The 25891-nt window shown below is 42.3% G+C and overlaps 2 protein-coding genes across 3 annotated transcripts; one reads left to right on the forward strand and one right to left on the reverse strand.

The window, feature by feature from the left end:
• The first annotated feature begins 20 nt into the window (after positions 1-20).
• ddx54 (DEAD (Asp-Glu-Ala-Asp) box polypeptide 54) lies at positions 21-16221 on the forward strand. The gene is made up of 20 exons (XM_066688811.1): positions 21-331; positions 667-793; positions 1740-1810; positions 2588-2776; positions 3163-3212; positions 3812-3853; positions 4478-4573; positions 6232-6353; positions 6707-6768; positions 6932-7063; positions 7288-7498; positions 9444-9575; positions 9770-9991; positions 11706-11779; positions 11941-12147; positions 13803-13945; positions 14362-14475; positions 14779-14886; positions 15278-15402; positions 15604-16221. The coding sequence occupies exons 1-20, from the start codon at positions 200-202 to the stop codon at positions 15843-15845; spliced, it is 2601 nt and encodes an 866-aa protein (XP_066544908.1). The 5' UTR covers positions 21-199; the 3' UTR covers positions 15846-16221.
• An 813-nt stretch (positions 16222-17034) lies between these two features.
• On the reverse strand, positions 17035-24280 carry cfap73 (cilia and flagella associated protein 73). 2 transcript variants are annotated; one of them, XM_066688812.1, is made up of 9 exons: positions 24200-24280; positions 23117-23308; positions 22270-22375; positions 21274-21378; positions 20605-20805; positions 19944-20165; positions 18830-18988; positions 17954-18049; positions 17035-17383 (listed from the first exon to the last, which is right to left on the reverse strand). In XM_066688812.1, the coding sequence occupies exons 2-8, from the start codon at positions 23170-23172 to the stop codon at positions 17957-17959; spliced, it is 942 nt and encodes a 313-aa protein (XP_066544909.1). In that variant the 5' UTR covers positions 23173-23308; positions 24200-24280; the 3' UTR covers positions 17035-17383; positions 17954-17956. The 2 variants fall into 2 exon arrangements, with proteins under 2 accessions (XP_066544909.1, XP_066544910.1); XM_066688813.1 differs by lacking the exon at positions 24200-24280 and adding an exon at positions 24035-24157 and having other exon boundaries at positions 23117-23199.
• Between the last annotated feature and the right edge of the window lie 1611 nt (positions 24281-25891).

Below are 25891 nucleotides of genomic sequence, written 5' to 3' on the forward strand. Positions count from 1 at the left end.
CTATAACTTTGGCTGTGCCCTGCCGTAGAGCAGCAACACACGCGTCTCAGTATGGCAGCCTCCTGTACGAGTCCACACGGAGTGTTCCTGATCCACGAGTATTTGTGATTGTTAATACAGAGAACCTCGACGTGTTTCGATTCACACTATCTGCATCGGAACCGAGAGAATTGGTTTCATCGAGGCCGAAGTTACGGAAATGGCGCAGAGGAAGAAGAAACTGACCAAAAAGAAGCGACACTCCGGGAACCGTGAGCCCGATTTAGACTCGGACGGTGGGGAGTTCGAAGTCGCAGCCGAAGTTAGCGACGATGACACCAACTCAAAAAAGGCGAGTTTTCCGTTGTCTTTTTTGGTCAAGGCACACGTTTTGATGTTCTATCATGGTGACCGTGTGTACTGTAAAGCGTGCTTTAGGTATGTGCACACATTTGACACATCATTAGTAACACGTGGATCGTACTTGTAATCTTGTCCGAATGGTCTAACTTAACCGTATTTAAATATTGGTTATTAAATTGGTCGGTATACAATGCTAATGACTTGTTGGCAGTTCCATTTGGGCTGTTCTAAAAGTACAACACATTGACACCATATGCAACATACAAGGCTTCACAATTTTATGTTCAATAAAAATAATAAAGACATTTCTCCTCTTTCCCCCAGTCTGGGAAAATGTTACCCCGTTTCCCTGCAGCGTCGGACTGTCTTTCGGACGCGGAGCCGGACACCAGAGAGCTCGTCCGGGCCCAGAACAAGAAGAAGAAGAAGTCTGGGGGCTTCCAGTCGATGGGTAAGATCCGTCACAGCACGCTGGACACTGCAGGAGCTGACACACTGTACTGTGTTGTTCTGCAGTGGTTCAAAAGAGTGTTGGCTCTCCTGGTCAACCACAGGGGTCTCAAAACCAGGGATTGGTATAAAGGTGTACATCAGTAGAAAATGTTATGCAGTTCAGTGTAGTTCCAGTAGATCTCGGCATACCAGATTTATAAGCACACTGTACCAAGACTCACCGGCCAATGTTCATCAAGAGCCACAGTTGGTCAAGCAGTGGGAAACCCTGGTACTGGAGGGCCTCCATCAGGTTTTGTAGGTCTCTTCACATGCCAGCTGGCTCACAACCTGGGTCCAATGCTGAATTGGTTCAGTTGAGCAAAGATGTGGTTTGATTAGATTTTCTGAAAGTTAAGGTGGAACAAAAAGCAGAAGACGCTGTGGCCTTTATGATCAGCTGTTCCCCTCCACTGGTGTAAAGTGTGCAGTACATACCAGATCCAGGTAACTCAACATTTGGCCCACTGGTCATACGTTCCCTTCATCAGTATGCAGTCTGCATGACTTACAAATTAAATATATAAGCCTATAGATAAATAGACTATATACATTACTATTTGATTAACTACAAAAAAAAGTGGCTTTAGTTTTAAAATAAGTGAGTTTAGAGATCTTGTTTGTGATCATATGCTCTACAAATGGATAAAGTGGGTGTGTGCTTTAGTAGCTGATCAAATAAATTGTGCAATTGTTTTGCTTGTTTGTGTGTATGTAATCTTAAAATGTGAAAGTATTGCTCTAATTGCAAAAGAAGTGTACATTTATATGGGCACGGTTTTCATTGCGTCATGACCCTTCGCTCCAGTGTCTGCTTTTCATGCAGCCCACAGATCCTCTCATTGAACCCTGCTGACACGCCAGTGTGAATCACAGCTCTAACACTGTATATCCTTGTCTTCCAGGCCTGAGTTACCCAGTGTTTAGAGGAGTGATGAAGAAGGGTTACAAAGTGCCAACCCCCATTCAAAGAAGGGTAACTGCTCTGCCATGTGACTGACATTGCATTAGACAAGAAGCTGCTTGACCCCTCCTTTATCGGCCACGCCTCTTCTAAAAGCGGTTCATTTTTTCTGATAATCATTTTATCTGTATGAAATGTCATGGGTCGATTTTAAGTGTTTTTTTGCAAGTGATTTGGGAAAAGAGTGTAGTTCCGGTGAAGATCCAGGAGAATCTTTTGGACTTTCTTGGCACATTGTTTTAATTTGGGTTTATAGAAAAAACTAAAACATTTTAACAGTCATGTAGAATGATTAGAAATTAGTGATAAATACCTCTACATCAGAATTGAAGAGCAATGAAATTGGGAAATGGGAGCCATTTGGTAAGAAACGTCCAGTTTTCTGATAAGTGTAAAACAGACCTAAAACAAATATAGTTTTTTAATGCATGTTTTGTGATGCTATTATTTTTCCAACATTATTTGAAACCATTTAAATATGTCCTATGTACAAGGTGTTAACACTTTGTATTCAGCATAGTGATCAGGCTTTAATTGCTGTCCGGAGTGACGTTTGTATTAAAAATTCTTCTCCTTTTCTTCATGACAAAAAATAGTTTACTTACACCAGACTTTTTTTTTTTAAATCTGCTGACACCCTTGCCATGTGTGATTGTCAACATTTTTGAAACATTGGTTGAAAGCAGCCATATAGGTTACAAAATCTGATCAGTCCTAAGTTAAGTGTTTTAAATTAAAGTCATCCGAGTTTCTCCCTAACTGTTGTCTCCCCCCCACCCCCCCCTGCAGACAATCCCAGTGATCCTCGATGGCAAGGATGTGGTCGCCATGGCTAGGACGGGCAGCGGGAAGACGGCCGCCTTCTTGGTGCCCATGTTCGAGCGCCTGCAAGCACCCCAAGCCCAGACTGGCGCCCGGGCCCTTGTCCTGTCGCCAACACGTGAGCTGGCCCTGCAAACCATGAAGTTCACTAGGGAGGTGAGAATAGCCTGCTCTCCTTCGCCCCACAGCACAGAGCCCTCACCCAGGACATTATAAAAGCTGCTTTGGATCAACAGTGACTGTGTTGTTGGATTCGATTCAGGGTTGGACTGCGTAACCTTTTGTAGACTCAATGAAATCGGTTTTATTCCTTTTTGTAAATTATATTTGATCACTGTTTGTTTGCTCGTGGATTTATTTTTCATTTACATGTATTACTTCAATTTTAAACCTGGAAAATCCCCCACAAAAAATAAACACATTTGCACTTGTGAAGAAGAGTAAGAAACTGTATTTCTTAAGGGCCTGCCTGCTTTTACAGCATTTGTACAAAAATCAACTGACCCTTTTCTTAATGTCTCCTGTTTTATATATTTTTTTAGCTGGGCAAATACACCGGCCTTAAAACTGCGCTGATCCTGGGAGGAGACAGGTATGTGTTCGGTGCTCGTTCAAAATTATTTTCATTTTGTTTTCAGTTACGCAGACCTGTTTATCTACAATGTTTGAATTTCACTGACAGTGAGTCTGGGTGATATCTGTACAGGCCGAGCTTGGACAATGCAAAAATGACCAGAAGTCACTGTAGCGCATGTAACTGTATGTTCTGAAAATAGAGAATTAAATTAAAATCAACATTAGTGATTTTGTATGTGTAATTGACAGTCTATTTTATTGTATAGAGTTGCTCTTTGATTGCAGGTTTTCTATAAAAAGATGAAAGCTCAAAATTATATTAAATGAAGTTAGGAGCAGTAGTTTTGTGGTGTTTTGTGATGTTAGCCTAATGCAGATTTTAACAGAGGAGTTTCAGGAAATATTAATAAAAAGGCGGAATACAACATCAGCTTCAGGTATTTCACATCCCTAGGACAACTCATAATAAATGTGCTTGAATGTGCACACATACATGCTTTAATTTGTATATTTTAAATGACTTCCCGTAAATGACAAAAGCAACTGTGTGCTTTAAAAGGATGCAGCTTGGGCTGTTTGTTGTGCCGAATCATGCTGAAGGTGCTTCTCTTGCAGGATGGATGATCAGTTTGCGGCCCTGCACGAAAACCCCGATATGTAAGTCCTGAAGAGGAAGAAGTCTGTGTTCCTGTTACTCCACTATAACCTATACAGCACCTTCTTTCTATAATTACATTGCAATACTCATGTGACCGCAGATATACAATACAGATTCCATGTTTGCTTCCACGGTTATTCTTCCTCTACAAGTGATAAATGTGATATTGTACTTATCTAAGAAGAGTCCACATTTATCAGTCCTCCACACAGCTATGTCCGCACCATCCACCAGTTTGCCTGAGAGGCCACTCCCAGCATGCTCCTCACCTTAATGTGCTAATACTGGGTGCAGCCTACTAGTGCAGTGTGGTTTTGCCAGGAGACTGTATACATTTGTCTGCATGTGTCACATACATGCTTTGCCTCATACATTTCCAATGCCATCCTGTAAATTGATAAGAACAACATACATTTGATCACAAAACCATTAAATATCGAATGTAAGTGTCTGCTTTACATTCATACACTTCATTCATGAGCCTGTCTGGCTTTGTAAAAAAAACAGAATGAAGCATGAGAGGGGATTTTGGAAATTGCTTTTCTCTTTGGAATTGACTTTTCTCAGACATGAAGCTGAGTTTAGGCCAGAAAGTTTTTGTAACTTGTGTACGACCCTTTCAGCATCATCGGTACCCCAGGGCGACTGATGCACGTTGTCATGGAGATGAATCTGAAGCTGCAGAGCGTGGAGTACGTGGTGTTTGATGAGGCGGACCGGTGAGTGACGTAATGTGTGTGGATCTGCTGGAAAAGCTAGTAGGCAAATAACGAGCAAGGCAGGGTGGGTGTGAGCCCAAATTATTTTATTTTGTGTTTACTGTAAGAAATAATGCAGTGTGGTGGAATAAAGTTTTGGAGTCAGGAGTTCTAATCAGAATTTATTACGTGCACGGGAGGAACAGCGCTACACAGAACTTTTAGGCTAGCATCAAACTGTTCCCCAAAAGTTTTAAGATGGAACAAAGCTTTTATACCCCCTCTGTGACATACCCTCAAGGGGCCTTAACATATTATAATCAGTGTCTGAATGGTAATTTCTAATAACCTATAGCAGTGATTTCATTGGCATTCTAAACTAAGCCTTCCCATCTCATCAATATTATAATCATTACTCATGAATAATAATCATTAACCTCTGAATTGCCAGTTGCATTGGAAGGTAATTTGCAGATAATACGTTACAAGAAAGGAATGTGAGCTACTGATAACCAAGTTAGGAGTAACAGCACACCAAGGACAAAGGCAGGATAGGATGTTAATATTTTCCCCCACAGCAGTGTCGTATTGTTACTGTACTACACCTACTGCAGAAATTGGCAAGGTGCCTATTGTACAATGCAGAAATTACACTTAATGGTAAGCTAAACATTCAAAATCCACTTTTGGGGGTAGTTCATAGATAATTGAAAAGAAAAAAAAAAACACAAAATAAAGTGACTGAATTCTCTGCTGAACTGAACTGCAAACCGTTTCCTAGGAACCTTCCAAATTTGTCCATGGGTAAAAACATTTAGTCGACAGCACTTCCTGTTGTTGGCTGCCGTGTCTGCTACCAATTATACATCTTTTGTCTGTTTTGCCTGTGTTCAACTGATTGAAGTAAGCATGCGTCTGCTTCACTGGTGGCTCTGTTTGGGTGGGAATCTCTCTGTCCTGACCTTTTTTCTTCTGTGTGTCTGACATGACTCAGTGTTTTTCAGTCATTCTGTCTGCTCACATATGTGTGTGTGTGACATATGTTTGTGGCCTGTGTATCTGGCTGTGTCTGTGACTCTGTGTATGTTAGTGTAGAGTACAGAATGCTCCCTTATATCCTTTAACACGGTAGTCTTCATTTCCTGGCCTGGGAAGAAGGCCATGTGGTATTGGGCAAAAATGTGTATTCATAGAATGACTTATGAATAGCAGCAGTTTCTTGTAATATGTACATATAAAACCACAGGGATTTGATCTAGATGTGTTGAAAATATTTAAAGCAGGCATCTCCAAGCCAGGTCCCGGAAAGCCCCAATCTAGCAAGCCATATAGCGATTTAGAGATCATTTGAACCAAACACGTGAATACTCTTGAGCCTTCAAGTGCCAGAGTTCCCTTCATTAATCCATCACGTTTATAGGTTTGTTCTGCTGTTTAGAAACTGGTGATGTAGGTTCACCTATGAAAGCAATTGGTTGGGGGCTCACCAGGACTGTTTTAAAATACCAAGTCGATCATGAAGCAGTGTGGGAAAGGGAATTCAAATCTTAATAGTTTTTCGTACAAATAGGCATTAGAAAGTGTTGAGGTCAATGTATTGTGGGTGTATGAATATGGAGACTGAAATGAGATGGGGAATCTGAGGCTTGTAGTGATAATGGGTGACCCTCTCCCTCCAGGCTGTTTGAGATGGGCTTTGCAGAGCAGTTGCAGGAGATAATCCGCCGTCTCCCTGACAACCGCCAGACGCTACTGTTCTCCGCCACCCTGCCGCGGCTGCTGGTGGAGTTTGCCCGTGCTGGTGAGGATGCGGCGCTGCAGCCCCTTCTTCTTTCTCTACCTCACTCCTCCCTGTGCCACCCTAGGCTTTGTAGGCTCATCCTGTAAAAGCATCTGGGTGCCGGGTACACCCCATAGCCCAGGTCCTGCTCCCTCCCGAAGCAGTACAGGTGGTGATCCGAGCTGACCAATTGGGTATTCTAAATCGGGTAGAGATTTTGTAGTAAAAAAGTAGTATAATCAAATAGAATGGGGAACGGTAATAGTATATTCCAAGTTAAAGGAAAATAGAGGGAATAAACCCTAAAGGATCTGAATGATAAGATTCTTCATTGTGTGATGAAGTGCTGAAGTGTCTGTGTTACGTCTATGCAGGCCTGACGGAGCCAGTGCTAATCCGTTTGGATGTGGACACCAAGCTGAGTGCCCAGTTAAAGGTAGGGGAACACTCATGACTTCCTAAGATTGCTATGATTTTACCGACTACATGGTGTGGAGTGGTGCAAAATATGCAGGGTTTGGACCCTGACTGGAATTTCCATGCATGTGAACATCGTGAGTGTTATGAAGGCCTGACTGGCTCTCTATTCCTCCACCCAGCTGGCCTTTTTCCACTTGCGTGCGGACGACAAGTCTTCTCTGCTGCTGCACCTCCTGCGCAATGTGGTGAAGCCCCAGGAGCAGACCGTCGTGTTTGCCGCAACAAAGCACCATGTGGAGTACCTGAAGGAGGTGAGAGAGCATTAGTGCTTGGTGTTGCCACATGGATTGAATCTATGCTTTTGTTATTTGACTGACCTCTTAATTTAATGGGTTTACAGTTTTTTTTTTTTACTCTGGCTGTTTGGGTCCCATGCCTTGGCCAAGGGTGAAATGGCAGGTTCTCACTCACACTGAAGTAATGAGAGGGCTGTGTGCAAATGGAGATGAATGTAATGGTGGTTTGTTCTTGCCAGCTGCTGCTGTCAGAGGGGGTGGACTGCTCCTATATCTACAGCTCCCTGGACCAGACTGCCCGCAAGATCAACATCGGCCGCTTTGTCCACAGGAAGTGCATGGTGCTTCTGGTGACTGACGTGGCTGCTCGTGGTATCGATATCCCCCTGCTAGACAATGTCATCAACTACAACTTCCCCTCCAAGGCCAAGCTGTTTTTGCACAGAGTCGGTGTGTAAAAACTAGGGAGTGGGGGGTGGGGTATCTTGCTTCCTAAAGAGAGTTGGTTTAATTCAGAACCATGATGCTCTTCCTACATTCAGAAACGCGTGTTCTCTATAGACCGGCATTCAGATGCATCTGCAAATACTTCTAATATTTGTATTCATCCTAATTTGTATTGCACAGTATTCAATTACACTGGCATTGGCAAAGAGGAGAAATTGAGAAACCTCTCTGAATGCTTTGAATGCCAATTTGTTTAAAAAAGATATATATATTTAAAGGGTTTCTATTGAGGTTGAATATTTTATTTGCAGGGCCTTATGTTTTCATAACTGAAATACACATTTAAAAGCCCAGTTATATAAAATCCCAAATACCCCCCTAAAAATATAAGACTTAAAATATGCATATACACTATCGTTCAAAAGCTTGGGGTCAGTTAGAAATGTCCTTGTTTTCCATGAAAATATACATGAAATGAGTTTGAATAGGAAATGTAGCAAAATGAATAGGAAATATAGGTTAGAATAATAATTAGGTTAGAAATAATGATATTTAATTGAAATAATAGTTGTGTCCTTCAAACTTTGATTTTGTCGAAGAATCCTCCATTTACAGCAATAACTCCATTATAGACAGAGTACCAGCTGACTGCTTCTTCCCTAAATAGTTCTTATATAGTTTGGAGCTGTGCTTTGGGTCATTGTCCTATTGTACAATCCAATCAAGCACCGTCCACAGGGTATGGCATGGCGTTGCAAAATGGAGTGATAGCCTTCCTTCTTCAAGATCTCTTTTACCCTGTACAAATCTCCCACTTTACCACCACCAAAGCACCCCCAGACCATCAAGCACTCCTCCAGCATCTTTTCATTTGGTCTGTCTCTTACAAATGTTCTTTGTGATCCGAACACCTCAAACTTAGATTCGTCTACCCATAACACTTTTTTCCAATCTTCCTCTGTCCAGTGTCTGTTATTTTGCCCATCTTAATCTTTTCTTTTTATTGGTCAGTCTGAGATGTGGCTTTTTCTTTGCAACTTTGCCTAGAAGGCCAGCATCCCGGTGTTGCCTCTTCCCTGTTGACGTTGAGACTTGTGTTTTGCGGGTACTATTTAATGAAGCTGCCTGTTGAGGACCTGTGAGGCATCTGTTTCTCAAACTAGACACTCTAATGTATTTGTCGTCTTGCTCAGTTGTGCATTGGGGCCTCCCACTCCTGTTTCTATTCTGGTCAGAGCCAGTTTGCACTGTTCTGCGAAGGGAGTAGTACGCAGCATTGTATGAGATCTTCAGTTTCTTGGCAATTTCTCACATGGAATAGCCTTCATTTCTCAGAACAAGACTAGACTGACAAGTTTCAGAAGAAAGTTATTTGTTTCTGGCCATTTTGAGCCTGTAATCGAACCCACAATTGCTGATGCTCCAGATACTCAACTAGTATAAAGAAGGCCAATTTTATTGCTTCTTTAATCAGCACAACCGTTTTCAGCTGTGCTAACATAATTGCAAAAGGGTTTTCTAATGATCAGTTAGCCTTTTAAAATGATAAACTTGAATTAGCAAACACAAAATGCCATTGAAACACAGGACTGATGGTTGCTGATAATGGGCCTCTGTAGGTATTCCATTACAAATCAGCGGTTTCCAGCTACAGTAGTCATTTACAGCATTAACAATGTCTATACTTTATTTCTGATCAATTTGATGTTATTTTAATGGACACAAAATTTGATTTTCTTTTGAAAACAAGGACATTTCTAAATGACCCCAAACTTTTGAATGGTAGTGTACTTATTACTTCATTTCCTTGCTTGTTTTAATAACCAGTCTCTTTCTACAAAATATTGTACTCTGTTCTGAAGTAGATGATCAAGTATTGTACTATAGATGTGTGTGTATGTATGAATGTGTATATATATATTAGTTTTTCTAACACTCTCTGCTTCAGGTCGTGTGGCACGTGCTGGCCGGGCTGGTTCCGCGTTCAACCTGGTTGCTGCAGATGAGATGCCCTTTGTCTTTGATCTGCACCTCTTTCTGGGACGCCCCCTACAGTTTGCTATGCCTGGGATGCCCCAAGGTATGCTGACCACTCTCATAATACCACATTGTTCACACGTAAGGCCAATAGATGCCCTTGGTACAGCAGATCAGGCTCCACATTTTGCAACTTCCAGGATCATCTATAGACCTTTGAGCACAGTTGTGTGGTCAGGAATGTGTCGAAAGAACACTTGTATTTTTCTTCATCCCTCCCTCCCTCTGTCTGTCCAGATGCAGACGGGGTGTGTGGCCGTGTTCCTCAGAGCGTGCTGGACGAGGAAGAGGCCCACCTGATCGCAGTCCACCAGAACTCCCAGGATCTGCAGAGCCTGCGCCGCGTAGCTGACAACGCCTACCAGCAGTACCTGCGCTCACGACCCGGCCCCTCGCCTGAGTCCATCAAGAGGACCAAGGCCTGCGACCTCGCCAACCTGGCCGTACACCCACTGCTGGGTCAGTCTTGCACTTGCACACTCTTGCGTCTACCCTCCTCCTCTCTTTCTATCTTTTTACCCCTCCTCCCTGTCCAGTCCACTCCTCTGTCAGTGTTTTAATCTCCTTCCCTTAATCTCCTCTGCCTTCCTCACACTTCATTGCGATGCCTCTCTGCATGGTAGTGTTGTCACGGTACCAACATTTCAATAGTCGTGAAATTTCACGGTACTCGATACCATTTTCGATACCAAAGCAAAACACAAAAACAGGTTACTGAACGACACTCTTTTATTAACAAAGTTAACAAAACAGCAGCAGAACTAATAACAAAAATAACTTTAATTTGTATTATAAAAGTATGCAACAAAAAAATGCCATTGAGCAACACTTTTTATTAAGTTTAATGTATTATTTTTCAATTATAACAAAACTGCAATGTATGCTTAAAGTGAACACTTATTTAAGATTTGCTTCAACTTCTGCAACTTTTACTTCAAGTTTTTACCAAGTACAAAAAAAATACTAAATAAACAAGCATGCAGTAGAATAAATAAAAAACAATAACAAATTTGTCATTTGACTTGGCGATGAAAAGCTTCTGCAATTGTTTGCTGTTGTATATGCTTGCTGAAGACTTCCATGCTCAATATGCTCTCCCTCAGACGGATTCTGTAAAAAGAAGAGATTTAGATGTTTTTTTTGTTAAATTACAAAAGTTCTGTATTTATGCCATACAGTATAGTACCAAATTACCATCATAATACTGTCTGTACTTAATTATAACAGAACATGACAATTCAATTACAATGCATGTAAAGGCAAAAAATGATGTGTGTGTGTGGACTGAGTGTTAGACATTAAGCAAACTCTTGATGACTTACAGAATTTTGTAGAGCTCAAAAATAAAAAATATTAAACATCATTTGAAAGAAGTAGTAGAACGAGTGCAAACGCTTCATGGGGTTTTTAAAAGTTTGGTTGCACTACTGTAGTCTACAATCAAAACTGTTAAACGTAAATATACTTCCCAAATCCCAACACAAATTTCAGCAAACTGTAATCTAAAAGCCTCTGTAAAATTAGTTAACCCTGTTGTGCCCTCTCCTTTCATATGCCCCAGTATTAGTATTAGGTATTGCACAGCAGTAGGCTAGCTGTAAAGACAAGTAGAGTTTTATGACATTGCTAGCTGAAGCCGAGCGTATGCTGCAAACCATAAAATAGCCTACATAAACCATGATGTTTTTGTGATTTAACTCTCTCTCTGGACATAAAACATCCATAATGCAAATGATAATATACTTTTAAACTCACCTGCTTTAGTTGCTTGAATAAATCCGGGTGTCTGTCTTTCAGGTATTTTATTAAGTTTGATGCGTTTCCTCCTTTCATCAGAAAATTACAAAAGCACCACTTGCAAATAGGTTTATGCTGATCTATGATGTTTCCCTTTTCATCAGCCTCAAATCCAAAGAATTTCCAAACCTGGCTCTTTCGACTTTTCTTTCAACAAGATTCAGTTGAGCCTCCGCAGCAGCAGCTACTTTGCTTGTCGCCATCTTATGCTTGTTGTGAGCGTTTGAAAGTTCCCCACTCGGTTCTCCGGTACTTTCAGAAATTCTGGTATCGTAAAAAAAAATTTTGTTTGAGTACCGACTTGGTACCGGAGTACCGGTATTTTTGACAACACTACTCCATGGTGTGACGGGCAAGGGGTGTATTTCTGTTTCAGGCTCTGGGCTGCAGGGGCAAGAGCTGGAGAGACTGAAGATGGTTGACAGCATCAAGAACTACAAGTCAAAAGCAGTAAGTTCCTCAAGCTTGCTTTATAAATTCTGTCAGCTGTAGAATATATATTCTAACAAATGAAAATTATATTAGGTTAAACCCTAAAATCCCAACTCCTTATTTAAGATCAGTAAATCTGAGGCTACCATTGTGTCCCCACCCCACATCCTGTTCTCCAGACCATTTTTGAGATCAACTCTAGCAGCAGGGCAGTGGGCAGTGAGGTGATGCGAGCGAAGAGGAGCCGCGATGCAAGGAAAGTGGACGGCTACCAGCGGGCACGGGAGGACAGGGTGGCCCAGAACCAGCTGAGTCAGCCGGCGCCCAGCACTGTAATTCTGGCACAGGTCGACTGTGATGACGAAGAGGATGACAACAACATCCAGGTACAGCCAGGAGAGGGAGGGTGTCTCACAAATTGCCCAGAATGGGTGTTTTCGCTTGCTATAAATATGCTCAGAATAGATGCGAAGTTTTAAAACCATATGTGTACAGTCTATTGATGTACACACTGGGGAAGCCATAGATTTGATTGAATTTTTAAGGCTCAAGTGTGCTTTTAGGGAAGAAAAGCATTAATCTAAAAAAAAAACATTAAGCACAACTGGTAAGCACAATTCCTTGGAAAGAATTGCTGATCGGGACAGTTTAAAACACATTCTCCAAAGTTCCTAAGTAATTGACTTTATTTTAAGTGATGCCAAAGCTGGCTGCTTCAGTAAATCTAATTTTAATAAATGGGACATCTACATCTCCACCCTATTTTTACATCTTTTTGCAGAAACACCCAGAATGAAATATTTATTAGCGGCTTCCCCGCACAGACAAATTATATCCACAGGACTAGGCATGGGCCGGTTACCGGTTTCAAGGTATACCTCAGTTTGAAAAAGTCACGGTTTCAAAACCACTAAAATTTTCCGTGGTACCGTTCCTGTGGTATGAGCTGTTTTTCTATGTCTCGTCAAAGACGGAACGTGCAGGAATCCCTCAGGTTGTGTCGTGTGCAGCATAGAGAGTAACACGACCCCTCCCCTCTGGTTGGTGCGAGCAGTCAGTCACCTGTGTGTAGGATGGCAGAAGGAGGTGAACCCCTGGAACTTTTTCCCAGTCGAAAAAGACAGTCTGCCGTATGGGAATTTTTCATGTAACGAAAACATTCAGTCGGCCACAGCTTGGAGGAGGAAGGACATCCAACTTGTAAGACGTGTTTAAGGAGAGGTTGCTAGAGGAGGCAATACGATATGATATCCCATCTACGGGAGCACAACCCGTCACTCTTCGCTAAATTCAAGGTAACGCTGTCTTGAAATGAACATTTGCAACAAGCTAAGAGAGATCGTGTGTTTAGCACTGGTGAAATAAATACTATTGGCTTGTTACCGAGGCAGATAAAATGGCTAATTAACCAGCTAACATCAGCTAGTTTCCCCCCTCACGTTACTTCACAGAGCGGGGGAGAGCAGAGTACTACGTTTCTGCGATTCAGTACAATAATTAAATTTAGCTGGTATCACGTCTATACTTTTGTTTAAGTCTTCCACCATTGTGGACATCTGTTCAAAATCACGAAGAAAAAAAAAAAAACTGCGGGCTGTCCGGTGTCTTTGCCGCTGTTTGTGTGTTGTTCTTTTTAGTTTTTTTTACAGAAAATAATTCAATTATTTATGTTCTAATTATTGTTGAGCTGCAGGTTTAGGCTCACTTAAGTGACTGCATTTATTTTATTTTAATTTAATTTAATTATGTATTTAAAGTTGTTGTTTTTTACCCAGACACTTAAAAATAACACATTTTATAGCTGTTATCGCAATAACGTGATACCGTGAAACAGTGATATTTTTGCTTAAGGTTATCATACCGGCAAAATCTCATACCGGCCCATGCCTGCACAGGACAGGACAGTTCTTTAAAGCACACATAGTGAATTGCTTGTTTAGTATGTGCCCTGACATTTCGGACTTGTTTACGACTCTTTAACATGCGCAGTCCTTTAGTTTATCTGGCCCTGTGTGCTAAGAGTGATGCTGTGTATGTGCAGGAGGTGTTCTCCGCAGTGATGGGGGTGAAGAGGAAGAAGCCAGAGGGGGAAACGGACGCTCCGGCCAAAAGGAGCAGAGAGACTGGGCAGGACTCGGAGTTCTACATCCCCTATCGCCCCAAAGACTTTGACTCCGAGAGGGGGTAGGCCACACCGATAGGCCAGCTTTGAATTTAGCCAGTTGTTCCCAGGCTAAAGCCCATTGGTGGTGCTTGGTCGTCTCCCAAAGTCTTATGGTTGTTGCCTTGTATAACTAAGATGAGTTGCTTTAGGATTTGCTGTGCCAAACTTGGGGTGGGGGGGATAATGGCCAATTTGCATATTTATAAACCTAAATCCCAATTCACTTACATTGTACACCAGCCATTTTCAACCCCCCAAACCCCAACCGTTCTATCTTTGAATGGACAGAAGAATGAAATAAACAACAACAACAATACTTGTAGTAAATTGGATGGGATACTTGAAACAGTGCCTAGGCTCCTAGCTGAAATCTGTTCCAGAATGGTGTGATTATATGTATAGCAGTGTGACCTCTGACCTCTCTCTCTCTGCCCAGGCTCAGTATGAGTGGCGAGGGCAGCACGTTCGAGCAGCAGGCGTCGGGGGCCGTGCTGGACCTGATGGGGGACGAGGGTGACCGGCTAAACCAACATAAAGCCATAATGAAGTGGTGAGTGAACTGTGGCATATCCACGGTCAGCGAGGTACTCGTATTTGACACCAGATATTCATTAAAAAGCATTAGGGCTGAGCATTGGTTATGCTTGATACATGGTTGAGTGGGCAAAATTGCAAAATTGAGTAAAACTCTTTGGCCTGGTATTAGTGTCTCTCTCTCTATGGATCCTTCACCCAATTAGTAATTGAGGCTAAGGAATAGCATCAAATTGTGTGTTTGCGTTTCCCAGATACTCAGTGGGATGTTTGTCGGCCTCTTCTCACTTTCTCTCTCATTATCCCCCCCCCTCGGTAGGGACCGTAAGAAGAAGCGCTTTGTGCGGGACACAGGGAAGGAGGACAAGAAGAAGAAAGTTAAGATCGAGACCGGCCAAGTGATCAACAACTCCCGCAAAAAGAACTTGTATCCTGTGTGTGTGTGTCTGTGATGCTTCTAGCTACATCAGATGAACAATTAGCTTTTACTGACATTTCTGTACACAGGCTGCCAGTGCTTACTAGTGGGTCCTTCCAATAATGTTTGTACTCTCCTGCACTGGTCTGTACTGCCTGAAAGCAGTCTGCTTCATGTACGTAAGGCAATGCATAACTTAGACCTAATGCAATCTAATTGAGATTGTCGTTGACTGAGCCACTGTCTCTGCTGTGCATTAATGGGGCTTTGAGGCTGAGAAACGAGTTATTTGGATTTTAAAGGAGCTTCAACTAAAGGTGATCACAAAACCAATTGTGGAGAAGTTATGTAAAGAAAGCCATAGCATTTTTGTGTGCCTCCTTGACCTTTGACCCCACAGCTACGAGGAGTGGAAGAAGAAATATAAGGTGGATGACGGAATGTCTGACCCCGAGTCAGATGGCGAGCAAGGAGGAGGCCGGCCACGGGGAGGAGGAGGAGCAAGAGGAAGAGGAGGAGGAGCAGGTAGGTCTCCTATTGTCAGTTCCCTTTTTTTGAGAGGGACATTGTTTTAATGATTCTATAGCTTGCTGCCAGAGCTGTCAGTCCATTTACTACCAAAGCATAACATTTTGAGGGTGCACGTGCTTCCATGTTTGGGGGTTGAAAAGTGCTGCAGTGAAGAAAGGTATCCAACTCCTTCCTATCGTTTGTGTTGGTTGACAGGGCGGGGAGGTAGAAGAGGGCCCCGGCCCCAGCAGCATGGCTCTGGCCCCAAGCCCCGCAGCGAGCTGAAGAACCGGGAGCAGATCATGAAACAGCGCAAGAGGAGGGAGAAGCAGACCTTCCTGCAGAGCGGGGGGCTGAAGAAGCTGCGGGGCAAGAACAAGCAGCGGCTCTCAGAGATGAAGAGATCTGGCTTCGGCAGGGGCAGCAGCAAGAAGGGCAAGATGAGGAAGAGGCTGTGAGGTTGGGGTGTGGAGCAGACTCCTCCCACTGGACTCTGCTGGAAAAGGCAGGAGTTGCCTCAAACAGCTGGACTTCATAGCAGAGGGATGTGCAGCGATGGGAGCTGCAGGCATCAGGCAAACCGGGCAGCCTTATTTTTTCAAAATACCACTCATGTGGAGTATTAATTTCAATGGGCTGGAGAGAAGCAGCTAAAGGTGTTTAGGAGAGCAAAACACTTAACCTGATGTCATTTCACTGTTATGAAAAGTACCTTTTTTGAAAATGACTTAGTTGGAGGCATTGAAAACCAGCATAGCTAGAGAATCTTGACATATTCTAAAAAAAAATTAAGAATCCTGTTGCTTTACAATTAAAACATCCAGACAGTAACAATGAGTGTGATTCCCTGAGTTTTTAGAAAAATATGCAGCAAGTGACTCCAGAACGGACTTGCTTTCACCTCAAGAGAGTCAGCGTCTCATTTGCTCATCTCCTCTCTGAAGTGGACAAACTGAGGGAAAACACAAAGTTCAGGCATTGATTCTTTAGTGTCCAGGTTGGGGTATAAAACTTGCCCCCTTTCTCACAGTTGAAATTCATAGATTGTCCTGTTTACAATATTTATTAATTTTATGTAAACTCTCTTTGCCCAAACGTCATCACTTCATACAGAAGAGGTAATTATATAATGTTTGCCATGGTGGAAAGGGCTGTCTGTGTACAGCAATCTCCTGTGCTGGAACTCTAGGTCCTTACAAATATCATCCATGATAAGTTGGCAGTATGCAGGAACTTTACATTTTAGCAGTTAAGAGCATACCTGTCAGTTACAAAGAAAATTATTTACTTTTTTTTTTTTAATACAATCATGTATTACTGGATAAGAAAGAATATTAGATTGAAACAGCAAATGTTCCTATAGGAAACTGAAATGTTGCCAAGTGTATGTCAATTTGCTGCCAATTTATTTTTAGAAGTAGACCTCAATTCAGATAAGATAAGATAATTAGCATCATATATACAACTTTATTATATGGTTTATAGTTTCAGCAGTCTAAACTGGTGTGGTCTAGGAGGTTTAAGGGACCTTGGAGCACTGTGACAATGAAGTCTGTCTCACTGCTACTGGTAGGCCCAGGCTTGACTAAATTCCTGCTGTAAAAATAAACTCCATTATTCAAACGTATAGAAGGTAATTTCTATCACTGATTTGTATTCCTTTAATATAATGTCTAATATTTAAATGTATCCATGCTCTTATTACAGATGAGAGCATTTATGACGGATCGTTTGTTGTCCATCTTTATAAAGTACACATAATTTGAACAAACAATTATTAATTGGCAGAGAACTTCTAGGATTTGGGTGGATTTGCAGTATATGCTCTTGTGAAAGCTGTGAGGATGTTTTGATGCTGCACACCACTGTCTAAAAAGTTAACAAAAGGGTAAAATGTCCAGTTTCCTTCAGACTTCAGAATGGTGCGTTTTCACCGAAGCTCATCTTCATAGTCTTCTACTTTGCAACACTTGAGCATCGGTATTTACTGGGGATTCTGTGAGTAATAAAGGAAGTTTTTAATATTCGTGCAAGAAAGCCATGAACAACCAATACATTGTGACATCTTGTACGGGTCTGAACTCCAGTCCTGGAAAGTCACCATCGTGCTGTATTTATAGGTCTCTTCAATAGGACTCCAATAGAGCGTGAAAGTCAGGTTCCCCAGTAGAAGAAAAAATACTACTGAGAGGATGTTTTTAAATACATCATGGGGGGAACATACTTCCCTTGTATGTTGAGCAGGTATATCAGTAGAAGATAGATCTGTGTACGTGTATCTTAAGACCCAGAAGGCTGTGGTATCTTCTCTATTTTAACTGGTCCGATTAGCTTATTAACTAGATTAGATTAATACAGGCTGTAGGCTGCCTTAAATCAAAAAGCATCTTGCAGTGCTAAAGGCCACCCAAACAGTGTTAATATGGGTCTTGCATCTATTCTGAATGCGTTAAATAACTAGATGCATTAATTGATCAAGAGCTGCATCTGGAATGAAAAATGGAAAGCCAGAAGACAAGGCAGCCTTCTAGGAACTGAGAGTGAGACCCCTGTGCGAAGATCTTACCTTCTAATTGACGTGGGAGGAGGTGTGGGCCGAGACCATGTCCATCCTTTTCAGATCACAGAGGATGTCGGACAGATCCTGGATGAAGAGCTGAATCTGTCACCGGACATCACAATCAGAACACAGAGAACAGGAAATCCCCAATGACCCATGGAGACACATATTTCACTGCCTCCCAGCTCTCAAGATTTCTTCATACCAGAAGATAACGAGAGCTCATTCTCATGACATTCATTATTCCTACTACTGAGCCCAATGTGTTCCAGAAATAACTTGAACTCCTCAATGGCTAATGATTTGGAAATTAGTAGAGTTTTACCATCCGTTTCAGTCATGCAGTAGTCAATTAAGAGCTTGAGTGGATTGCAAACCAGAAGAGCCTTTGGTAGGCCAGGACTGCAGGAGTGTGTTCTGTTCTATGCTAAACCAAACGCACTCCTTTCCCACTAGAATCATTCAGATCTATCAGCTTCAACTAAAATTGTGCAATTGTCCAAAACTAACTTAACGGGATTATTATCATTATTGTCGGCAATGGGAGCATTCCCCGAGGTCTGAGCCACTACACTTCCTCCCATTTCCTCTAGCTTCACTGTATTTACTTCGGTCTGCTTTGATGCACTGCCCTCTTTGTGCAGTGAGACTGTAGTTTGACGTACGAGTAAAGGGTGACGTTTTGTAGATTTCATGCAGGGCCTGCATTAAGAAGGTCAACTTTAAGCTTGTTTGCTCGGTTGTGTCCAATGCAGTTCCTGGAGAGTCACAATTCCACATATTTTATAGGTCTCTCGGTCTGCCCTGCCCTCTTCTACCCTGACTGTTACTATAAGATGTACTCTGACCCAACCTCCTGCAGGCAGTTAAAACATCACTGACCTTGTCCAGCTGCCCAGCCGTATCCTCTACTGCCACTTCACCCTCCTGCTTGGTCTGCTTGTTAAGCATCTGGTACAGATTGAGAGTCACCATCTTGATCTGGCCCAGCAAGAGGGTCTTCTTGGCTGCTGTGGCCTGGATGTGGTTCCAGGTGGACTCCTACACAACCACAGAGGAGGGGTGTTAAAGAAGAGGACCCAAAGTGGTTCTTGTATATGGGTAACCAAGCTTTCCTTCAAATGCATACAGCTAGTCTTTGACATTGAAAGGAATAGTAAGCTAAAATGAAAAGACCTTACAGAGCAATTTACTTGAGTAGACTAGATCTCACTGAGGTTGTAATTGTAATTGTAATTGTAAATCAATAGCTGTAAACCTAATTATGGATGTCTAGTCCTCAATTGAACTCCCCTTAAGCAGTTTCGTGACCAGCAGCAAAATTAAACTTAAGCTGTGTAAGAGTAAGTGTTTTGCACAATACTAATTTGGGGGAGATTTCAGAAGACCCCCCAGAAATCACAGAGACCGAGAGAAAAGTGGAGTGTTAAGGCTTCTTGGTTTTTGGTGTTTCCTTTTGTCCCTACCTGTCTTTTAAAGCTGTTTTCAGTGTAAATCCATGTCTGTTTCTCAGTTATATTCCAGAGATCTGATGACACCATACATTTTTTATGAACTATTAGTTTAAATAAAAAGGACACTAAAACTGCATATCAGGTGATACAGAAGAAGGTCGCTTTTTAGAGCAATTACCTAGTTGTGTTATTCTTCCAGTGGAGAAGAGAAAGATGGCATTGAGAGGAAATATATTCATCCCAACTAACAAGACTTGTCCCCATCACTTTCTTTTTAATTTGCAGAATTCCACAAAGGCACACAAGACAAGTTATTGACTCGAACAGGTGCATTGCACCTTCTCAGCTTGAGTGTCGTTTTAAGCGTGTCCTTTTATAGAGAAGTAGTTATTAATGCATGTGATCTTGTTGAGAAACTGACATGGATCAACAATCCCTACTACAGCTTTCAAGGCAAGGGAGGGACGTCCGAAAGAACTGTTACCATCCGCCAAGTCCTCGTGATGAAGGAGCAGAGCTGGCGAGGGGCGGGGGCACCATACCCACTTGAGGGCCTGTGAGCGGGCATCGTCCAGCTGTGTCTGCAGGGTGGCCAGCTGGTTGTTGTACTGCAGAATGAGGTCGCTGCAGTCCTTGGTGTAGCGGTGCAGTCGCATTCGCTCTGCCTCCATGCGCTCCTGCCCCTCGCTCTCCCGCTGCAGTAGCTGCTCCCGCGTGGACAGCAGTGCGTCAAAGCGGACAGTCAGCTCCCGGATCTCCTCAAACTGCAGACACAGTGGAATCGGCACATTAATTCACTGAGCTATAAAGAATCCAGGTGCAAACTCAGGAGAACCTGGAGATAAAACGGCAACCTTCTAAAGCAGAATTAACCAATCACAAAATAGCTAATAGTGTTTGGGGGGGGGGAGGTGGGCCTGCTTTTTCATAGCTGGTTGAAGAACTACTGATGAGTAAGACCTGCAGTTTTAATACAATTTCTTATGTTTCGCACTTGTTTAAATGTAAGGCTTTTTGCAACCATTTCTGGTGAGTAGATAAACTGTAAACATGTCACAGAAACATATGTACTGCCCTTATTCAATTTGGAAAATCAGGCCCCAAATATTGGAAAGGAATGACCTGGAGAGTCCCCTCCCGTCCTCCCCAGTGTAGACGTACAATATTCATGCCATTAGTCTGACAGAGCTAAGTCAGGCTGACCTTCTCGGATCTGTTTGTGACTTTGTTCATGTACTCCCAGTAGATGGCGTTGTTCTTCACTCTCCCCTGCAATCGCTCCTTCCTGGCCTGCAGGGCATCGATCTCCTTCCCTAACCGCTCGATGTCGCGGTCCTTCTGCCTCGCCATGTCCCTCTCAGCCCGTGCCTTCCTGACTGCACGGCTCCGCTTCGTGTCGTTCTCCTGCAGACATGGGCATGGGTTACGGTTTTCATTTAAAATTCCCGGCTTTGGAACTGTATGTTGTGTTGGTTGTGACTTAATTTGTATTCAAACATAAACCAAAACTATTCGAACTGTCATCAACCAGAAACTGCCTTAAATCCTTGGTTGTTGTAATTTACTTGATAAATCACATATGAAAAAACAGCCAATCACAAAGCAGCATTTCTAAACATTCGCAACCTCTCGCCCAAACTGCACAAGATGACATCTCGTATTATACAATACACCCTTACATGATTTAATCATTTCTAAAATCTAATGTTTTACACACACAATAGGTGTTCCTGGAATCAAAATCTATCGGACGTGTCCATGTGATCTGTGGGTGTCCATGTCATCTAAAACCAACTGAACTAAATTTTATATAGTTTGAGAGGGCCACTTTTTATGGCTTGATCCTGACAGCAGAGATCCCCTGGTGCTTACTTTGAGAAACTTGTCAAATTTGAGGAGAGATTCCTTCAGCAGCTCCTCTTTGTTCCCCAGCTCCTCTCTGCGTTGGTGAAGACTCTCCATCTTCACATGGAACTCCTGCAGGCAGAGGGCATGGCTGTGATCAGGACCAGTCAGCCATTACACACGGAAACTACCTCACTCCAGTGCTGTGTCTTTGTATTTCCATAGCCACTTTTAAAATTATATTTTTACAAGTTACAATTGCAGTGAAGACTAGGAGAAAAAAAAAAAAAAAAAACTTATTATGTTTATTATAAAATGACTAATGGTTTCCAAATAGGCACCTGCGTGTTCTGTGCACTTTATTAAGCAGGAAATGGCAAAACAATGAACTATTTGACATCTCAGCAAAATTATAGTGACAACACACAGCTCTAAATGTGGGTAGAAAAGTTACTAATTACAGCATGATTATAATCATATGCCAGATCAAATCAATAATTATTGTATGACTGCAGAGGTATCTTGATTTGATCTGACATTATGTTTAACATTTGATATTAGGGAAACCAAAAAGTCTCACATTAGTATTACAAAAAAATAGCTGGTATTTTTGGCATCAGTAACCAAGTATTAAGTGAATACAATAGTATAGCATATGTCCCAGCTAGATGGCATTGTTGTGCTGTACTTTCACAATAACAACATCTACTACTACATAATACAATTTTCACTCAATAGCTGTAGCTGTAACAGACTATGTTTAAGGAAGTAAACCGACAATCCTGTGCTTGAATCTCCTACCTTTCTTTAGGTGCAATGGAGCGCCCACAGATGTATATATGTCTATGGGAGTGGCATGACCTCTGGAGGTCTCCTGTCACCTAGGACAGATCTCCACTACCTCAGCCTGGGCCCTGCCCTAATAGTAGTGGAATAGGAATGTTTTTTGTATTATTGTCCCCCTGATGATCAATATTTGTGTATATATGTTTTTTTTTCCTTTCAATATAAAGACTTTCGTACCTCTTTCTGGGTGGCCAGCGCCTGCTCCACTTCGGCCATCTCTCTCCTCTTCTCCAGCAGGCGAGTGGCAGCCGTCAGCTGCTCATCCTCCCGCTCAGGCATCTTCCTAAACACAGGACACACACTTCTCTAAAGGCGATTGACAGGAAGCAAACGGACGACCAAGAAACCTGGGAAGCATAACTTACTTGTTTTGGAAGCATACACAGCACAGGGAGAATAAAACAAACTGGGTAAATATGTACAACTTTTTTTTTCTACACTGCCCATTTTAAAATATCAATTTCTTCTATATCTATGCTTCTGGCAGACTGTTACTGATAAACCTCTTCACGAATCTCGATGCACAGAAGAACTTGCTGCAATAACTCAGTCATTTAACTAAGATAGGCCCAGCTCACAAACAGTCTTGCCAGATTGGTGGATTTTCCAACCAGATTTTGTGCCCAGGTAGAAATTCTGGGAGCAACATTTGTTCTGAGTTATATAATCTGTGGTCGCGCTCGTGTAGCGCAGATTTCCGCAGTTCTGCGAGGGTCTGCGCGGCTCCACCAATGGCATCTTCGGGATTCTGCAACCCTGCGCAGAACTGCGGGGATCTGCGCTACAAGAACGCGACCTGTTTCAGAATGTGCTGCGCTGCTGTTTTTCAATAGTTTAAACAATGTTAAGAGTCCATTGTTACAGAGGCGCTCTGCATATACTGCTAGAATACTCGAATAATGTACGGAAGGAAAGTAACTTAAAATATTTAACCACTAAAGACAAACTAGTAAGTAACCTAGTAACCACCCCCCCCCCCCCCTACAGGAAGTTGCAAGCAAAGAAATCCAGCACGAACACTCACACCAGAAGTTTGTCTTCATAGACCGTTCGGAAATAATCCTCCAGATTTAGAGCCATTTCTTCTCAGCGCCGGTGGTTCGCTGTCTGTGGGGTAATGGACGTGCAGTTGATCTGAAATGCGCTGGGCTGCACGCTGTCCCGGTTTCTATGGTAACAGGCTGTGTGTGGCCCCTCTGACGGCCCCTCACGCCACCTACTGGTAAACATGCGAGTTCCTCCAGGATTACAGCCTTTACGTTTGGATACAAATAACCAATCATAATTTCCAGATGTTTTTGTTGTAGGTATTCCTATTTTATTGTTCCTACAGTTAATCAGATATTTTTTCTATCCCTTTATCTAAATGTTGGACCTTTTTTAAAAGGAACGACAACTGATTGAAATAAGACAAAGTGCTTGCTTACTATTTAATTACTTTTACATTTCTCCGTTGTCCGGCCATTTGTGAGAGTATGTAGTTCCCCGTTATTAAACGATCATACCTTAGAGTATATAACCCTCAAATAAAGCTCAATCTGCAATCCACAATTATCGATTTTAATAAAGCCAATCATTGCGATGGTAAACCAGATTTATTTTCATAGACCTTACTTGTTATGCATATGTAACCTCTCAAAATATTATAAACTAAGGTTAAGATGTGGGTTATGATTTTATAAGAAGGGCTGCGCACTCCTCTTAATTAATTTTGAGCCTCAATAATTAATATTTCAAAACCTCAACATTAATCAGAGAAATAAGAAAATAAGCAACTATATACAGTTTATGAGTGTATTTGTATTAAAATCATAACAGGCTTCACATACAGTTTCTGTGATTTACATTGGGTAATGATCACATAGACCCTTCACCAAACATGCCCTTCAATGAGGTAAAATTAAAAAAAATAAACGTATAGTGGTGCACAACTCTAGAATACCTCCGGAGGACTTTTAAAAGAGTCCTTATTTGTGTGAAGCACTTCCGGTAGGCACACGATGTTGAGAGTGAAGTATTTCGTCTTGTTCAGCAGCCAACGAAATGCACAACTACTGTAACCTAAAAGAAATATTAAAATACAAAATCCAGTGCTATACAAACGCACCTCAGAACGCGGCGTCTCACATCAACTCTCCCTCTGCAGTTCTAAGTTGCACGTCATCAACAGAGTGCGCAAACTCACGAGAGAAAAGTGGGTCGGGGGGGGGCAGGGACAATGACCATTTTAATTGCTCTCAGAAAAATCAGACTGTAGAGTAGATTGAATCAAACAGAGTCTTTTATTCAAGCTGCTTGGAGAAAAGTAATACACACAGACACGCAGGTCTCTGTCCTTACTTCCCTAAAATCATAGAGCTTACATGATGTTATATATATACTGCGATATCCTGGACAGGGTGAGTTTGAACCAATAAGGGGGTGACAACTCCCTATCTTATGATATCCTCACTATCTTCCTGATTAAGCTTAAACACAATGTTTTCTATTTTATGCCCAAATATGGAGACATATGTGACCATTTCGTTATTTATATTCCACACGTATCTAACGCATGTCTAGATAGGCAAAGGGGGTTGTGTGCCCACTTCCCCATCTTCTTGTGGTTTTACTAGAACGTTTGTTCTGTACTAAATTTGTATTGTGTGTTTGCAGAGGGATACATCTGATACAGACCGGTAGAAGCTGGTCTCATTATTTGCTCTTTGGTAACCTCTTGTACGGGTGAGGTATTTGGGTTCTCTTCAACGTAATCAATTCTGAACTCCTGACTCCAAAACTTTTTTCCACCACATGCTGTATGAGAATTCTAAAAAGAAGCGAATCAGTATCAATAGTTTAATATGCATAAGCTTTTATAGTGACAAAGCTGGGGATGCCTTGTAGAACAACATAGCTATGAAATTGATCTTAGCTCTACAGTAGAGACAGAGAGGAGACAGACGCTTAACTCCAAACACAGTGAACAGGATTTCTACTGGAGACAGGAGGAAGTCCTGTGCCTTTTTAAACCAGTAGAGGCCACCCAAAGACCATGTTATATACGGATTCGAGTCCAAAAAACAGGGCACTGGAATAAGTTTAGTGAAACTCACACTTAACATGAAGGTCAATCACCCTGTGATTTTTACAGCAGTACGTCCCTGTGATATCTATAGTAGTCCCTCACTGTGGCCACCTACCTCTACCCCCTAGCTTTGTCTTCTCCTCCCACGCCTCCTCAGGGCCGCGAGACTGCAACCTCCGCACTGCTTCTGTTCCCAGAGCAGGGGCCAATCTATGTATGTATACAAGTGCGTTGTGAGTGTGTGTTCGTCTATCCATAGCGTCTCGGTAGTGTCTCAGTAAGTAGTTTCTCATTAAATATGTGTTCGTCTAGCTTCGCTGTGTCTCAGTACGTATTGTCCCACTGCGTTGTGTATGTGTCCCGGTACGTATTGTCCCACTGCGTTGTGTGTGCGTCTCGCTTCGCTGTGTCTCAGTATGTATTTTCCTACTGTGTTGTGTGTTTGTGCGTCTCACTATTGTGTCTCGGTAGTGTCTCAGTAGTTTGTGTGTGTGTTTAACCTCGCTGTGTCTCAGAACGTATTGTCCCACTGCCTCATGTTTGCGTCTCGCTTTGCTGTGTCTCCGCACATATTCTCCCACTGCGTTGTGTGTGTGTGTGTTTAACCTCGCTGTGTCTCAGAACGTATTGTCCCACTGCCTTATGTTTGCGTCTCGCTTCGCTGTGTCTCAGTATGTATTGTCCCACTGCGTTGTGTGTGTGTCTCAGTATGTATTGTCCCACTGCGTTGTG

Source organism: Amia ocellicauda, chromosome 17, assembly GCF_036373705.1.
Source record: "Amia ocellicauda isolate fAmiCal2 chromosome 17, fAmiCal2.hap1, whole genome shotgun sequence".
In the NCBI taxonomy this organism is placed as follows: Eukaryota; Metazoa; Chordata; class Actinopteri; order Amiiformes; family Amiidae; genus Amia; species Amia ocellicauda.

Excerpts from the sequence above, each read along its gene's own strand:
- cfap73 (XM_066688812.1), bottom strand. The coding sequence starts at position 23,172 with ATGGCTCTAAATCTGGAGGATTATTTCCGAACGGTCTATGAAGACAAA. Across the intron at positions 22,376-23,116 it reads TATGAAGACAAACTTCTGGT|GAAGATGCCTGAGCGGGAGG; the intron begins GTGAGTGTTCGT and ends TCCTGTGTTTAG. Across the intron at positions 18,050-18,829 it reads CGGCTGGGCAGCTGGACAAG|ATTCAGCTCTTCATCCAGGA; the intron begins GTCAGTGATGTT and ends GTCCGGTGACAG.
- ddx54 (XM_066688811.1), top strand. The coding sequence starts at position 200 with ATGGCGCAGAGGAAGAAGAAACTGACCAAAAAGAAGCGACACTCCGGG. Across the intron at positions 6,354-6,706 it reads GGTGGAGTTTGCCCGTGCTG|GCCTGACGGAGCCAGTGCTA; the intron begins GTGAGGATGCGG and ends ACGTCTATGCAG. Across the intron at positions 9,992-11,705 it reads GGCCGTACACCCACTGCTGG|GCTCTGGGCTGCAGGGGCAA; the intron begins GTCAGTCTTGCA and ends TTTCTGTTTCAG.